Genomic DNA, 17352 nt, shown 5'->3' with positions numbered 1-17352 from the left:
GTAAGAAGTAAGGGCCGCCTTAACGACGTGAGTAGAAGTTGACGATGTTAGAAGTAAGGGCCACCTTAACGACGTGAGTAGAAGTGGACAGTGTAAGAAGTAAGGGCCGCCCTAACGACTGAGTAGAAGTGGACAGTGTAAGAAGTAAGGGCCGCCTTAACCAGGTGAGTAGAAGTGGGGTTATTACAAGGACAAATTCAGTGATTTTTCCATAAAATGGGTATATCTATTTGGCGAAACCTAATGTTAGCGACTTTACATGTATAATTCCAGTTCCAAGGAAGATACCTATGACTTCCAATGTGGAATAGATTGCTTGCAGTATCTAATTTTAGCGATCTCATCACTCTCGCTATTAATGCCAAAATTATTAATATTATTAAATCCTCGCTAAAAATTCTGCTTATACGGTAGGTTGTTTTGACGACAAAAGGAAAAGAAGAAAGGCTGATTTCAATCAAACTGTTATTCTTGCATATAATGTTCACCTAATTTGAACATCATCTTTCTCGCTTCACAGATATTGTCATTAATCCTGATAGCTGTTTTCTATATAAAGATTCCATGCGAAGCGATCGTTCACACTTCCCTGTGGGGAGACTAATGGACTTCCGCTCAAGACTGCATTAGGTAATGCACATTGCAATTTACATCAATTAACGTCTCTCGTTTCAGTTGTGAGCAAGTGCGTATTGATTTCAGAGGAAATGTTCTGTAGGGCGTTGACCACGTGGAACTGGTGTTCATTGGGTGACGCGGCAGTTATCCCTCTTTGTCTTTTACATTCCAGTCCAAACATACGAAAAAGGTGAAGACCATTCTCATAAATTCTATATAAAATACAAAACTGAGAACAGGCCAAACGCGGATCCCTGGAAACACTAGAGGTGGGATCAGGTGCCTAGTATGCATCTACCAATAAGGCGACTATCACAATGCTTCAATCTTGGAGAGGGTTGTAAGGTAAGGACGTAGAGACAAAATAGGTTCGTTTTATCTTCTATTTTAAAATAATCTTATTTCGGTGAATATAACTGGAAGCCAATTAACCATTCCATGAGATAACGCAACGGCGAATGGTATCAAACAAACGTGAAAGGTACATTATAGATGAGACTATATTGAAAAAAGGACGAGACTGAAAACCTACAAAATATCCCACTTTCGGTAGTCCTAACTTCTATATTAAAAGGTTAGAAGGAAGAGTTTGAGCTTGATAGGGAATTCCAAAGTGACTGATACCCAACATCATAAGACCACTGACAGTGTATTTCAGAATTGTTGCACACGCACTCCACATTTCCTGTAGGAGTTAACCCACATCGCACATATCAAAGATTTCCACTGAGTTACAATTTGCGATGGGGATTCGATGTAATGTAGAGTTTACTTCGTGATTCTTAAGAAGACCAAGGTTTACATAGAGTCTTATCATTTGGTAGTGTATACTTTCGTCAAAATCAGAGTTTTCACATTTTGGCATAAAAAAATTAATCGAAAGTACATTGCAATAAAAAGACCTATGACAAAATTTTCACGGTTTTTTTAATCATTATCATTATTTTCATTTGTTTTCATTATGAAATCATCTAATATTTCATCATCGTTATATTATGAAATTGTCATGAAAGACGAAGATAACGAACAGTGAACAATCTTATAAATCCCACAAGGAATACAAAACAAAGAGTTTGGCTAACACGGACCCCCTGAACATACCATAGATGGGATTAGGTGTCTAGGAGGAGTAAGCATCCGCTGTCGACCGGTCTCATCCGCCGTTTTTGTTTACAAATTTCGTATTGAGCATAGTATCATTTTATCAAAACGCTTATTGATAGGAGAGTTCAAAATTTATTTGATACACATCAATTATTAGTCCATTTGGGGGTCCGGATTAGAATAGATCAACAGCACCCCTTGCTTGTCGTAAGAGGCGACTAAATGGGGCGATCCCTCGGATGAAACCGCAAAAACCGAGGCCACGTGTCACAGCAGGTGTGGCACGATAAAGATCCTTCCCTGCTCCAAGGCCGTAATTGCCGAGCATGTGCCTAAATTTTGCAGCCCTTCACCGGCAGTGGTGACGTCTCCATATCAGTGAAAAATTCTCGAGAGGGACGTTAAATAATAAACAATCAATCAACACATCAATTATTATCATCCTAATTATTTTCTTTTTAATTGGTAAATCTCCTCTTCTTTGCATTCTTTGTAATATGAATTATGTGAAAATACAATATCCACCACGCAATCATTTAAGACTAAAAATTACCAAGTTTTTTTTTTCTTTTGTTGTTTGTCACAAACGGGGCTTTATGCAGTCCCTAAAATGTTTTACTTGCCTATTTTGTTTTCGTTCGCTCACCGTTCACTCACCGTGCGTTCAGCGTTCGCTTTTCAATCAGTTTACCGTTCACAAACCCCTCACGTTCACCGTTCACAAAGCGTTCACCGTTCGTTCACTGTGTGCTCATCGTTCGTTCAGCGTTTACTCATCGTTCAGTGGTGTGTTTTTTCATTGTCATTCGGAACTCCAATTTGACGGCAACAACGTTAAAATGAAAAAGGGATGTATGCATATAATGGTGGAAGGAGTAAGTTATTTAGAGTTCTACAGATATTGAATATATATGAGGACTACGACATTTATTCTAACTTTTTTTCTTACCTGATTATGAAATAAGTACAATGCGAGGAAAACATGAAATATTCCGAATAAATCGTTCATCTTGCATTCACCGTTCGCTCACTATTCACTTTGCACTCGCATTTGCGCTCCGTTTGCTCTAAATGCGTTCGTTCACCGTCACAAATTTACGTTCCGCGTTCTCTCACTGATCAAGCATCGTTCGCTCACCGTTCAAACATATTCAAGAAGTGGGATTAATCAAACCTGGATACTAAAATATCCAAAGAACTTAAAATAAAATTTAAAGTCACAAAACTTTTCAAACGTCCGACTTTTCAACAATCTATACACCAATCATAATGAATTAAAAGGCTAGGCTTTTTTTATTATTACAGCCAACTACTTCTCCAATAAATAAGAAACCTGCATATATTCATATTTTGTCATAGTCAACGATCGTTCCGATTCTAAACACAAACACTCCAAAGTTGATAAAAGACAGTACACTTCCTCATTGGCAATATATACATTGTATTTGGTGATCAGATCTCCCAGTAGCCTGTTGGAATTCCCCAGGGCACAAATTATGCTACTTTTCTAGCGGGTCTGTTTCGTATTCGTATGAAGCAGGATTTGCGGTTTAAAAATCCACACAAGAGTTAGAAAACCCCTCTTGTGGCCATGTTTGTGACTACTCCACATTTAGATAAATCGGAGGCGCTTTATCTTTTAACAATGTTCATTTTCGTTTGAAAGTCGATTGGATATGCCCCAATGAACTTGAAATATAAAAAAACACTTGTTTTCCATATAAGTTTCATAGATGTATCTGTCCGAACAAACTAACAACACAACTATATTTCGAACTACGTGGCTTCAGCTTTTCTATCATCAACCTCCCCTAATCATATAACACTATTCCATTATCACCTTCTGCATCCCGATTGATACGATATGCAAGAGAATGTTCTGATATGATAAATTTCTAAACAGGCTACTGACACTACGAATGTAAGTTGATGTTACGTAACAGAAAATTTACTGGGGTTTCAACAGTGTTGTTAAAATAATCACTTCCCGAATTCTATGGTCATGATAATGTTTTTTACAATACAACATGGTGTCTCCAGGAGTTCTATGCAGTCAGGCTTCTTTCATATAAATTGTTATGTCGTTCTTTTCATACAGATTACTCCATTTACCTGATTTAGACATAGGGCTCACGATGGTTGTAACCGTTCAACAGGAGGTGCTTACTGCTCTTGAGCACCTTATACCACTTCTGGTGTGTCCAGGGGTCTGCAGTTACCCAATTGTTAATTTTGTATTCTTTATAGGAGTTATGGGATTAATTACTGTTTGGTATCTTCAGTTCAGCTTTTTATTGGAATATATCAACAGACTATCAACTTTGTGGATTACGTATAGATATATACGGTAAAACATCCATATTTTAAACAAAATCAATGAGCATACAGACTGAAACACTCTAACCCTAATGTTGCTTTAGATTATTGCATAACACAGTTAATGCTGGCTCAGAAAAGCTTCATGAAATGCAACAAGGGATATGGATTGACTTTCAAAGCAATATACAAACTAACCATGCAAGGCGTTTATTTCCAGAACTTGAAATCATTTGTTGTGTGACATGTAGATAAGTATCCCCTCCAGCTACATGTAAAGACACTATCGACATTCACCATTTAAACACATGATAATGCGCTTTATTTGATGTTGTTTCATTTTGCATATCCTTGTGGATAATCGTTACTTTTTATTCTGGATAACTGTTAATTTAAATTCACAAGTGGTATATGGGGCACATCATCCTTTGAGCAAATGCATTGGAAAACATAAACCCCCTATTGTGGCCTCTTGCTAAACCAAAAGTATGATAATATGAATACACATGAATCTATACACTACATGAGGATGATTGCATACTAATTTACCACAAAATATCCTGGGAACTATTGATAGTTTTAGAATTTTCTTATATCTTTCCACGATTTCTAAACCCCTCTAGTGGCCAAGCTAAACCTTAAGGGATGATGATGTTAACATACCTGAATCTATACTTTCTACGGATGCTGACCTAAATCTATACTTCATAAGGATGCTGGTCCGAATCTACACTTCATAAGGATGCTGACCCAAATCTACACAATTTGATGTATTGTGGTGGTTTTCTTGGAACAATTGTTTTAAATTCCTACATATTCATATGTAAACATTTTATATGCGTCTTGTGGCCCCACAAAGACTGAGTGTGTGTTTTTCTTTGTGACAGGAGATGCTAGGCACTTGATCCCACCTCCGGTGTGCCCAGGGGTCCGTGTTTGCCCAACTATCTATTTTGTATTGCTTGTAGGAGTTATGAGATTGATCACTGTTCGTTATCTTCATCTTTCAATTGTGTGTTTTTGCATGTGCGCGCATATGTGTGTTTGGAGTAGGTTACACTGTAACAAAACTGAATATTCACTATTGGAAGATACTTTTATGTATATCAATTCTATATATTGCAACGTTATAAATCATGAGAAAATTTTGAGGAAAAAATATCCCTGTAATTTCCTATTTAGAGTTCTATAGCCATGCATCTGACACCACCCTTATTCCATAGGGATAACTCCTATCCTAATTCCACATTTTCATTGATATGAAAAATGCATATACCATATCATTTTGTTGTTTCAAACTTAATTAATGTGATAGAAACTAGAGTAGCAGATGTTTTTAAATCCATTTTCTACAAATATATTGACTCATTAGGGAGTTATAGATGACGAACAATTAACATGTGCATTAAAGTATTTTCTCGTCCTCAACTCAAAAACTTAAAATAATAATAAAAAAATATATATCAAAGCACTGAATGATACAACTTAGATTTAGTCAAAAGCTTTGTGTCAAGAATTACTCAACCTACAATAAAACACACTTTCTGTCATTTGGCACAAAATAATTTACTGATGTGGGTCTATTCATTTCTCATCAAACCATTCTGTTGTGAAATAAAAAGTAAATTCCTAAGCAATACATTAGTGTGGTCGTGATCTTATTTATTTGACTCTCGATCAGACGTGTGACAGTCTCATCCCATGCTGAACAAAAATGAGCTCCAAATAAAGCCATTAGAGTTCAGTTGGGAAAAGCGTTCTGTGTTATATCTTAAAATTTCTTCCGATCAGATATGGTCCTTAGAAAAGATTTGTTTTCATGCACTGTGGTAAAACCTTACAGTTATGTATATTTTAGAAATACAGATGTAATTGGGACAGGAATTCTGCCTCACACAAGTTATGTTAACTCTTTGTTATCAAACAGTTTCAAACTAATTCTAAAGTCAAGCACTACCAAACCTCTGGGTCACTTACATTTACAAATGTTTATATATTAAAAATGCATGGTCCAGATACAATAAAATATATGGATTCTTTTTCTTTTATCATGACCATGACCTTCAAATGACATTTTAGATTAATTTTGCACCAGATTTTAAACACACTCTGACAGGACCTATAAAGCAACCTGCATATCATATCTCTTTAAGTACATAATGAAAACTTTTTACAGTTTCTCTTAAAGTTATCCCAAAGCCTCAATAAGTCCTCAATACCTAAGGCCTCACTAAGTCTGCAATACCCTGGGCCTCAATAAGTCCTCAATACCTAAGGCCTCACTAAGACCTCAATACCCTGGGCCTCAATAAGTCCTCAATACCTAAGGCCTCAATAAGTCCTCAATACCTAAGGCCTCACTAAGTCCTCAATACCCTGGGCCTCAATAAGTCCTCAATACCTAAGGCCTCACTAAGTCCTCAATACCCTGGGCCTCAATAAGTCCTCAATACCTAAGGCTTCACTAAGACCTCAATACCCTGGGCCTCAATAAGTCATCAATACCCAAGGCCTCACTAAGTCCTCAAAGCCCAGATCTCATTAACTCTCATAGTCCCATGCCTCACTAAACCCTCAAAGCCCAGGCCTCACTAAATCCACGAAGTGGGTGTAAACAAATAATAGTTATGTAAAAAGACATTGAAAAATTAATATTGGTTTTGACCAAGTAAATGAAAAGGGTTAAACAGTGTACAGTGTATATGTGACAACAGCCTCTCTAAGCCATATTTTCAAAACTCTAAATTTTAAAGATTTCAAGAAAGATTACATCTTCATTAAATCTCCATAAGGTCATCCCCAAAGAAATTCAACATAATTTGTGTCCGATATTTAGTGTAACAGTTATTTCTTGTATATAGCATTGTGTGTGATATTTACTGTAACACTGTATACAGCATTGTGTGTGATATTTACTGTAACATTGTATACAGCATTGCGTGTGATATTTACTGTAACATTGTATACAGCATTGTGTGTGATATTTACTGTAACAGTTATTTGTTGTATACAGCATTGTGTGTGATATTTACTGTAACAGTTATTTGGAGTAGATAGCATTAAAAGTTATGTGATTTCTCATTATCAGTCAATTCATTCAGACAGCTAATTTTTGCTAATGTTTTTTTTTTCTGGAAACAGATGGCAGCTTCGAACAAACATTTAACTATCATATATGTGAATTACTTGAATAGTTAAATCTATGGTATAGATATGAAGTTTGTCCAATTTGATACATATCAAACACATTTTAAGAGGCACTCATTACAAACTACAGACATTTGAGAGGGCAGCCCAGAACATACTAGACACAATCTGAAAGGTGCTCGATACATACCACACACATTTTGAGAAATGCATGATACATATACTGCACACATTTTGTACATATTACATTATCTGCACACATTTTGTATATGATACATACTAAACACATTTTGTGTGTGATACATACTAGACACTTTTTGATAGGTTCATCACACATTCTAGACACATTTGGAGAGGTACCTGACATATTTTAGACACATTTTGATAGGTACATCACATCTCGACACATTTTGAGAGGTACCCGATACATACTAGACACATTTTGAGAGGTGGCTAGTGCGCATATTAGATACATTTTAGAGGTATCTGATACATACTACACATACTTTGAGAGGTGGCTGATACATACTAGAAACATTTTGAGAGGTGACTGGTACATACTAGACGCATTTTGAGAGGTACCTGACACATTTTAGTCACATTCTGTGAAGTACCTGATACATACTAGACACATTCTGTGAAGTGCCTGATATATACTAGACACATTCTGTGAAGTGCCTGATATATACTACATGCATTCTGAATAGGTGATGCCTACTAGACATTATTACACACCATGCATCATAAACTCATGAGGCCACTCATTCCTAGAGTACTTACTTGACACTTTCCCTCCTTAGCATTATAGGTGTGCTTTGCATGGATGACTTTGCCTCCCAGGAGCGTTTGTTCAGCACGCGTACTCCCTCTGTTTCATTGGAATCCTGTGGGGCCACTGCAGTGTACTTCTGACTCAATAGGTCGGCGCTGTCAAATTCATCCTCATCATCATCATCATCTGTCTTCCCAATGCACCACCCGCACAAGAGAACAGCCACCACAAGCACCACCAGCGATCCCACTGCACTGATGATGGCCAGAAAGGCTTCTCCTGATTCTTCCATATCTGTCAAGATGATACATAATTTATAGACAACAATCCTAACCAGTCAATAAAACAAAACACATTTAAAAATAAACCTGTACTCAATGTTCAGAGAAAGCGGATCAATCTATTGATCAACTAATTGATTGATTGATGAGAAAATATTCCTCTAAACAGGCATCTGTAACTAAACGTGAAGAACCATATATCTAATGCAAAATAGATCTATACTAATATCATCCGCGATATCTTCGCTATGAGTCTGCCCGAGAGCAATTGGTAGAAAAACAATTGTGTATCCGATAAAAAGTCGTGCATCTTCCAACATTTCAATACTAAGTCTTGTATTATTATACGTAAGGTTGTCAAAAAGTAACCCCGAGTTACTATTGTACCTTGTAGTTGTAAGAAAGTCTGAATATCAATACTAAAATCAACATTTGAATGATCATTAAATGAATAAATAAAATCAAGCATATTTGTAATGTGTTGTTTATATTTCAATCTGATTAAAATCAGATCCTAGCTAAGATCCAATAACTAAGATCGCTACACTAGGATCCTAGTGTAGCGATCTAAGTGAGCGGGTCTTTAAGGATCTGATTTTAATCAGATTGTTTATATTTCAACCATTTTTAATTTTCATAGGTCACCTGTCAGTTTGAATTAAACCCTGTTGTGTTAATTGTGACGACAATCAACATATTATCTATTTAACAACTGCACAGGGTAGGGCTGTTACATCATAACCAGGGGCATCCATAAATAACATGCTGAACCATTAATGCTTAAAACAAATTTAAGTGTTATATTTATTAAATTCCAAAAAAATATTATTTTACTTGCAAAGTTCCAAAAATTACTCTCACAACAGACTCAAAGCAGTCAAAGAAATGCCCATTAACAGATACTGGAAAATATTGTTGGCAGTTTTTGCCTTAACCCCTAAATGACCCAGGGAGGCAAAAGTCTTGAAATTTACAATTTATGTCCCACTTGTCCCAAAGATGCTTCATATTAAATTTGAAAAGAATTGGAATGGTAGGTATCAAGAAGAAGTTTACATGTTCAATTGTTAGCGAAGTGACCTAGAAATTAAACACAGACATTAAGGCCAATGCACTAATTCATATTGATATACAAATCTTATTCCCAAGTTGTGTAGATTAAATCAATCTCTCATTTTTAAATCATAGACGTCCAAGGGAGAGCATGGGGCAAAACATGGGGACAAATTTTTACATATAATCATATCTATAGATAAAGCGGGAAAACTACTGAACAACAAAGGTCGGTTGTTTAACGTCCTTCTCCAGAATTTTTCACACATATGGAGACATCACCACTGCCGATGAAGGGCTGCAAAATTTAGGCCTATAATGCTCATCACTTATGGCATTTAAGCACTGGGAAAGATCTTTATCATACCACACCTTTAATCGCCTCTTCTGACAAGCAAGGGGCACTGAAGACCTATTCTAACCCGGATCCCAAAGATGCAAATGAATCAAACATCAATTGACCCCCACAAAGGCATATGTTAGCAATGATATTGAAGCATCTTATATTAAAGGGCAGTTATTTAAGTCACATGACTCCCATGGAGCTAAGCTGGGATTACAATATAAGGTCAAATTTTTCATGAGGAAAATATCTCTGAAAAACAGCATAATTAAGGGCCAAGGTGACTCAAGTGAGCATTGTGGGCCTCTTGTTCAAAGCACTATTCAAATAATCTTAATAAAACAATTTAAGGTAATTTGAGGGGGAAAATGAATTGACCATAAATGCCATTTTGTGCAACATGAGGAATGTTTTTCCTAATTTGCTATATATAATTGCCACAAAATTACAAGTACATATAAAGTTCCGGCACAAATTGTATCTTATACTTCATCATTGTGACAATTTTGATTGGTGTTTTATACCTGCTTGCACTTGAAATAATAAAGTTTATTTTAAAGAACTTTTTTGCATTCTCTATTCTTAACAACAGCCTTCTAACAATAAACCAATCATACGACCTTTACCCAATTTAAAACTTATTCAAAATCATCAACTGATTTTTTCCCCGTCATAAAACTAATGCATGCATTCCACATAGCACAACAAATCAGATCAACAAACACATATAATACTGCTGTTTAAAGAATTTAAATCAATAAATCAGTCGATCATCAAATCCTTTAAACTAGCATTCTTCCTGTACGTATAGATAAATAAATCCTGAAGGGGAGCCAATAAGAGAGCATGAACTGCTGGCCATTTAAAAAAGAAAGTCTGAAATCACCACAGAGACATATCAGCCAAAAAACAGGTGCAAGTGCACCCAGAGACATAATTGTGCGAGCAAAACTGGAGGATTTTACCTAGTTGTAACAATTTAAGTCAGAACAATGTTGCATCCACCACACAGATTTTCAATCCACCACACAGATTTTACATCCACAACACAGATTTTACATCCATACCACACAGATTTTACATCCACACCACACAGATTTATCATCCACCACACAGATTTTACATCCACAACACAGATTTTACATCCACCACACAGATTTTACATCCACAACACAGATTTTCAATCCACCATACAGATTTTACATCCACAACACAGATTTTACATCCACACCACACAGATTTATCATCCACCACACAGATTTTACATCCACACCACACAGATTTATCATCCACCACACAGATTTTACATCCACAACACAGATTTTACATCCACCACACAGATTTTACATCCATACCACACAGAATTATCATCCACCACACAGATTTTACATCCATATTACCACACAGATTTATCATCCACCACACAGATTTTACATCCATACCACACAGATTTTACATCCACCACACAGATTTTGCCTCCAGCACACAGATTTTATATCCACCACACAGATTTATCATCCACCACACAGATTTATCATCCACCACACAGATTTTATATCCATCACATAGAGTTTATATCCACCACACAGATTTTACCTCCAGCACACAGATTTTACCTCCAGCACACCTGAATTACATATATGTTTTACATGACAGATCAAACACACAGTACCTCTTTTACTTGTTGTGGTTTTTAATTTGAAAATGAACATTGATTCAATCTGTAGATGAAGAAATGCAATATGGGCGTATACACAACAACAAGCATTGTCAGAATTAAACATACATATATGGTTTTTTTATCTAATGTTAATTCACTTCTATACTTTCTAATACATGTATATGTATTTCCACAAATAAGGGTCAAGAGTGAGTCTAAGGTTGTTATTAAGGCAATTATACAAATGACATATGACAGATTATCAGATAGTGTTAGCTTTTCAAGTTCCTCCTCCTGTTATTCTAATTACAAGCAATTTAGTCGTCAGAACTAGAATTAGTCATCATAATTTAGGAGAATCGACCATCACATGTCCAACCCTGAAGTCCAAACAAAACATCATAGAGCAAGGTTAGACGAATGCTGTGGGGAAAAGTCAGGTTGCGCATGCACAAGTGCACATTTTCACTGGCTGCTACCAAACATCTGTTTAAACAAGTTTATTGACTGTGTCAGGGAAGACCATGCATGCACTCACTTATCAAATTGAGGGACCTCAGAGAATTCTTGTCATTAAGTTAGTGTATATAGTGATATCCCCTTTATTTTTATTCTATAGATATTCATATATTTATTGTCATTTAATAAATGACAATTTTCCCGCAAATCTTGTAATTGTTTGTTTCCTTTTATGACTGGCATCACTTGACCTTGTTCATAGATCTTAACATCCTCTCATAATTTCTAAAGATCCCATGTCTCTATCAGTCCCAGTTCGAAAAGTTATACAAGTTTTCATGATCAAGGTCAAGATTCAATCATTCTCGCATTATTTCTGAAGATCCCAGGTCCCTATCAGACCTGATTCTGAAGTCATATCAGTTTTTATGTTAAAGGTAAGACATCAAGGTCACGAGTTATTTGACCTTGATACTAATTTGTAGGTCACTACATCCTTTTAACATTTCTACATTTTTCATATCTCTATCGGTCCCTGTTCTAAAGTAAACCAAATTTTTATGATCAAGGTTAAAGGCAAAGGTCATAAGAGTTATTTGGCCTTGAAACTAGTTGGTATCCTCTTATATCATCTCTGAAGATCCTGTGTCTCTATCAATTCCGGTTCTAAAGTTATACCAGATTTATGTTCAAGGTCAAGGTTACTGGAGTCACTTGCCCTTGAAATTACTTTGTGTATCACATCATCCATTCATCATTTTTGAAGATTCCATTTCTCTATCAGACCTGGTTCTGAAGCAATACCAATTTTATGTTCAAAGGTCAAGGTCACTGCATGAAGTCAATTGACCTTGATACTAAGTTTGTAGATGCTATCATCTTCTTATCATTTTTTGAAGACTATTCACAGTTTTAAAGTTATACCAGTTTTTATGCTCATGGTCTGAGGTCATGGTTACTAGATTCAACTGACCTTGATTAAAGTTGTAGGAGATCCTGTCATTTTCTTATCATTTCCAAAAACTCTGTCATATTTGTTAAGTTACTTCATTTTTTCCCATAGAGACCTCACCCATGTTAGACCTCACCCCCATTTGACCCCCCCCCCCTCCAATGCATCCTAACCCCTTCAATCTGAAAACAAAACATTTCTACACAACTAGATATAGTTACATTGGCCTATCATATCCTTGAATATCTAATACTTTCATCAATAGGTTACATAGTGGTAATATAGTGACAGTGAGACAGTTTTAGGTGTGAAAGAGAATCAGAGGGAGCTACTGAAGAAGAACCAAGCAAAAACAATCAGTCCCCAAACTTCATTAGGCATGCAGACTTAATTAAGTCATTCACACCTCTGAAGACAGCAACTACAGGTAGCAAGAAAAAAATGGTCAGGATTTTGACATCAAAATAAAAGGGTTTTGCACCTTGGGCATCATTGTAAGGCCATATATGCAATTAAAATTAATTGATAGATTATAATTCACGCCAGCCCCTCAAAAAAGGGCCTGCCCTGATTTTTTTTATTTTCGCAAAAATTACAATTTCAAACAAACTTGCTTCCCAGTGACATGAGTGAATGATTAAAGTTACAGAATGTTGGTTTTATATATTCTACCAAGGATTCTATGAATGTTAACTTGATTAACACTCTGTGTGATGCCTTCTGTCATTATCTTTTTCTCAGGAAATAAAAATTAAATTTCAAAAATAAAATCCTCCCACCCGCCCCATATTTTTTTGTGACCCCAGATGATAATCTGCTGATTAAGCTGGATTGGCCTAATAATGAAGTAAATTTACACTGTTTTATAAGAAATGGTTTGGAAAAACACACTATATAAACCGAATAATCATATCAAACCAGCATCATACCAAAAGGGTTCTGCTGTATTTTTATAAATTAACGATGACATTGAAGAGCTTATTTCGACGATTATCTCATCTTCTAGATCTTCACTACCAGAGAATTTTATTTGGAGGACAATTTATAATGCAACCAACTCATAGACTAACACAAACCTTGGCTTGATTGTTTATAGGAAAACAACGATAAATACCACTAACTGCATCACAGGAGGCTATATACAGTACTGCCTGGCTGTGCTGAATTATTGACAGGTCATACATACAATGTTACACGAGTCCCAGAACAGTCAGGTTTTGAGACTGCGTCCATCACAGACACCTAACATTAATGGATCAATAAAAATAAATCAGCAGTTTTATCATGATAAATTCATCTATATGCACATTTTAATATCCATATAGAGGTTTGACTTATGACTTATGACCTATGACTTATGACATTGCGATTGACATAAGTGTAATTATAAGTGGTGTTGACTATGCCAATCAATTTCAGTGTCTCAATATGTACTTATTCTGATTCATTATGACTTTCAGTCTAATTCATGCAGTTATTGGCGTACGGGTATCATTCAATTTATAATAAAATATAAGTGCACATGCTGGCAAGTGATTTTGATCTCAAAGATCGGTAGAGAGTCCTTTACGTGTCCACAATCTAGATTTCAACACATTTCATCGAAAACTAAAAATATACGTTATAAGACATTAAAAGATACATTGCATGTATATTCTTGCGCATATGTGAAATTGACTGGGTAATTTTTGTTCACATATGAGGCATTTGTATCATAAGCTTCCAGGTTCATACCTATGCAGTCTTTTATAAAACAAAAATAAGGGTCGTTTTAATTTACTAATTTATATTAGTTCCATAAAATTTAAATAATCAATGCATGGACATTCACATGCACGCGAGTATACAACTCTGTAAACTTGTGTTGATGTCATATTTCACAAAATTAATATTTCATTCATATTCCAATAGTAGCTTCAATTTCATAATGTTTGCATCATACATAAGAATTATACATTTAATTTGGTGATCTTAAAACTGTCCAATCAGAATTTAGCATATGTGTATGCATGTGCCGGTCAGTAATACTGACATAGCAAATTGAAAGTCACTTGAAGTATGTACCACGATTCATCGACAATAAAAATTTCAAAAGATTTTGATGAAAAATGAAAAATTAAGTAAACTCAGAACCTTTATTTAATGATGCACATGCATGCGTGCTGGTATTTTTCATTACATTCTTCTATATAGACATGCATGCATTCTATACCTATGTGGTAAATTTCCATTCCCTTTAATATTATCAGAAGAGAACCACAGATCCAATTAAAATGAAGCACACAATGTCATGCAGATTTGTGATTTTAACCATGTCAATCTGTATAAGTCTCCAATTATACAGTATAAATAATTCAAAGGACTTCATGGGAAAACAAAACAGAACGACCGATTCTGAAATGAATGTCCCAAAAACCAAATGCACATTTAATTGTTTCACACATATACAAATGATATACTAGCAAGCAGTTATCCTTAAAAAAATGTTTCATATTGATCCCTTAATTGTGTAATAAGTTTCTGAGAATGTCACTCCAAAACATAAAAGTACTGCAGAAAAATAATAAGAACTAGCTGTAACGAGTAAAAACAATATGTTCCCAAACCAATAATTCAGTCCATTTGATAAAGCAATTCATTAGGCTGTATTTACTTTTCACTTACCATGGTGATGAAACTTTTTGACCTCCACGTGGACCCTGTGAAGTGACATAATGGTCTGGTTGTCTGATTTCGGACTATAAGGTGTTGAAATAAACATCCTACTCGTATTTCGATATTAATCCCTCAGTCTTATAATATGTCCAGAACCTGTTTGGTCAATGGTTGCAGTGAATGTCCATTAAGTCAAAGTCTTTACCACTCCACCAGTATTATACACAGACGATGAAACTACACAAAATCTTAATATTACTTCATATGAATCCCAGGAAAGGCATCTCCATACATTGTACAGTGACTAAGTTTTACTTTATTGTCATAAATAATTAATTTTTCATTATCTATCACTATGACGTCATTTTTTATTCCACTTCAACAGTCTGACAATGCATTAGTAGTACTCCTCATGTATTATATTAAATGCCTGTTAATTATTAATCTTACAGGGCTATTATATCTTCCCTCAATTTCACAAAGGGAAACACCTTCCTAAATTCATAAATCAATCTCCCTAAAATTTTCAATGAAACTGTTCCAAAAGATCCCTCAAATACCCTATTATATGACAAATCTTAAACTTTCAATTCACACATGAAGCACAGCATCACCATAGTAAACATTTGGGATCCAGAGAGAAAGTATCGAACAGGTTGCTAGGTTGAAATTTGCCCTTGCATCCATAATGTGTTTCAATTAACCCAGTGACGCATGCATTATATACAATGACTGCAGAACTCAATGAAATTAAAACAAATTCATCACTTTCACCAATATGATATAAATAGTTTAATGTACGTCCGCCAGCCAGCCTCGTGATAGTAATTAGAATTAATTTTCCTACACAAGGTACTAATATTGCCAGCAGCAAATGAGGACAGCCTGCAGTATCCTAAACTGTCAATTAATCCGTTAATGGCTTTGATTGTTGGTGTCTGCAATGTTGTGTCAGCCACCCCTGTTTAGGAGTAGAGGCACTGACAGGCTGTGACTCTATAAATCAGGACAGCACAAACAGTCTCACTTGATGCATCTCAAACGGAATTTATTCATTTCCTTATATCACAAAGAATTCGTTATCTTAAAGATTCCTATTAAAGGTACTTTCTTTTGATTTGCTCTCTCTTCCAGACAGAGAAGGTATGTTTCACAAACATCAAAAATTGGCAACGTACTTAGTCTAGCTTGCAGATTAATTATACACATCAAAAAGTAAGTGACATTCGTCATGAGCTAACGATCTTCCGATTTTCTACACAACATTAATACATTGTGATTATCATACACAATTTCCAAGAAATTTCCGTTAAATAAAAATACACAAATTTACCATCAATCTGCATAAAACCACTCACACATTCCGTTTATGTGTCGAGTGAAGATTTATCTACCTTGCATTTAACAAGACACAATATATTCCGATATCACTCAACTCTTTTCCTACATGAATTTATTCAATGATGATTCCTTCAACTTATTCCTCAGTCAAGAAAAGTATTTATACAATGCACTACAGGTGGATTTCCCTTTACAAAGAGTTATGTCCCTTTAATCTACACACTCCTTACAAGCCGAACTACACACCAACAGATATTTGCCTTTATATTTTCAACGATTCAATATATATCATTAACTGTTTTTTTAGCTATCCACTCAATACTTAGATATCTCAGTCAGTCCCTCTGCGACAGGTCATCATTCTGTGGCACTCTGCAATATATGTTTCATCACAGTCATCAAATATTCATACAGTACTGGAGAATTGTTTGTACACTCCAGATCTCCGAGCGTAAATTCCTGCGGAAGCAGTTACACAGCACATTAATCATAGCACTGCTACAATTACCATAGATTCTACACCAGCACAACACCTTAAAAAAACTGCAAAGTTCTACAATACGAATTTCTTTTCATAAATGCATTCATTTTCCTATGATATTTACATGTAATTATGCATATTTTTATTATCTTTAACATTTATCTTGAACA

The 17352-nt window shown here is 35.4% G+C and overlaps 1 protein-coding gene across 5 annotated transcripts in view; it reads right to left on the bottom strand.

Moving 5' to 3' along the window:
- LOC130052909 (synaptotagmin-7-like) overlaps nt 1-17352 on the bottom strand; it is a 114654-nt gene that overhangs the window by 76598 nt on the left and 20704 nt on the right. For 3 of the 5 annotated variants that reach the window (XM_056159110.1, XM_056159111.1, XM_056159112.1), the window contains exon 2: nt 7966-8251. In XM_056159110.1, coding sequence (XP_056015085.1) covers nt 7966-8251 — 286 coding nt within the window. Of the gene's footprint in view, nt 1-7965; nt 8252-15369; nt 16209-17352 lie in introns of those variants that run through there. The other 2 variants (XM_056159108.1, XM_056159109.1) reach the window with 2 other exon arrangements.

The sequence above is a fragment of the Ostrea edulis genome, chromosome 3, assembly GCF_947568905.1.
Source record: "Ostrea edulis chromosome 3, xbOstEdul1.1, whole genome shotgun sequence".
NCBI lineage: Eukaryota > Metazoa > Mollusca > Bivalvia > Ostreida > Ostreidae > Ostrea > Ostrea edulis.
The sequence above is the reverse complement of the archived record's forward strand: the minus strand, read 5'-3'. Positions and strand labels throughout refer to the sequence as shown.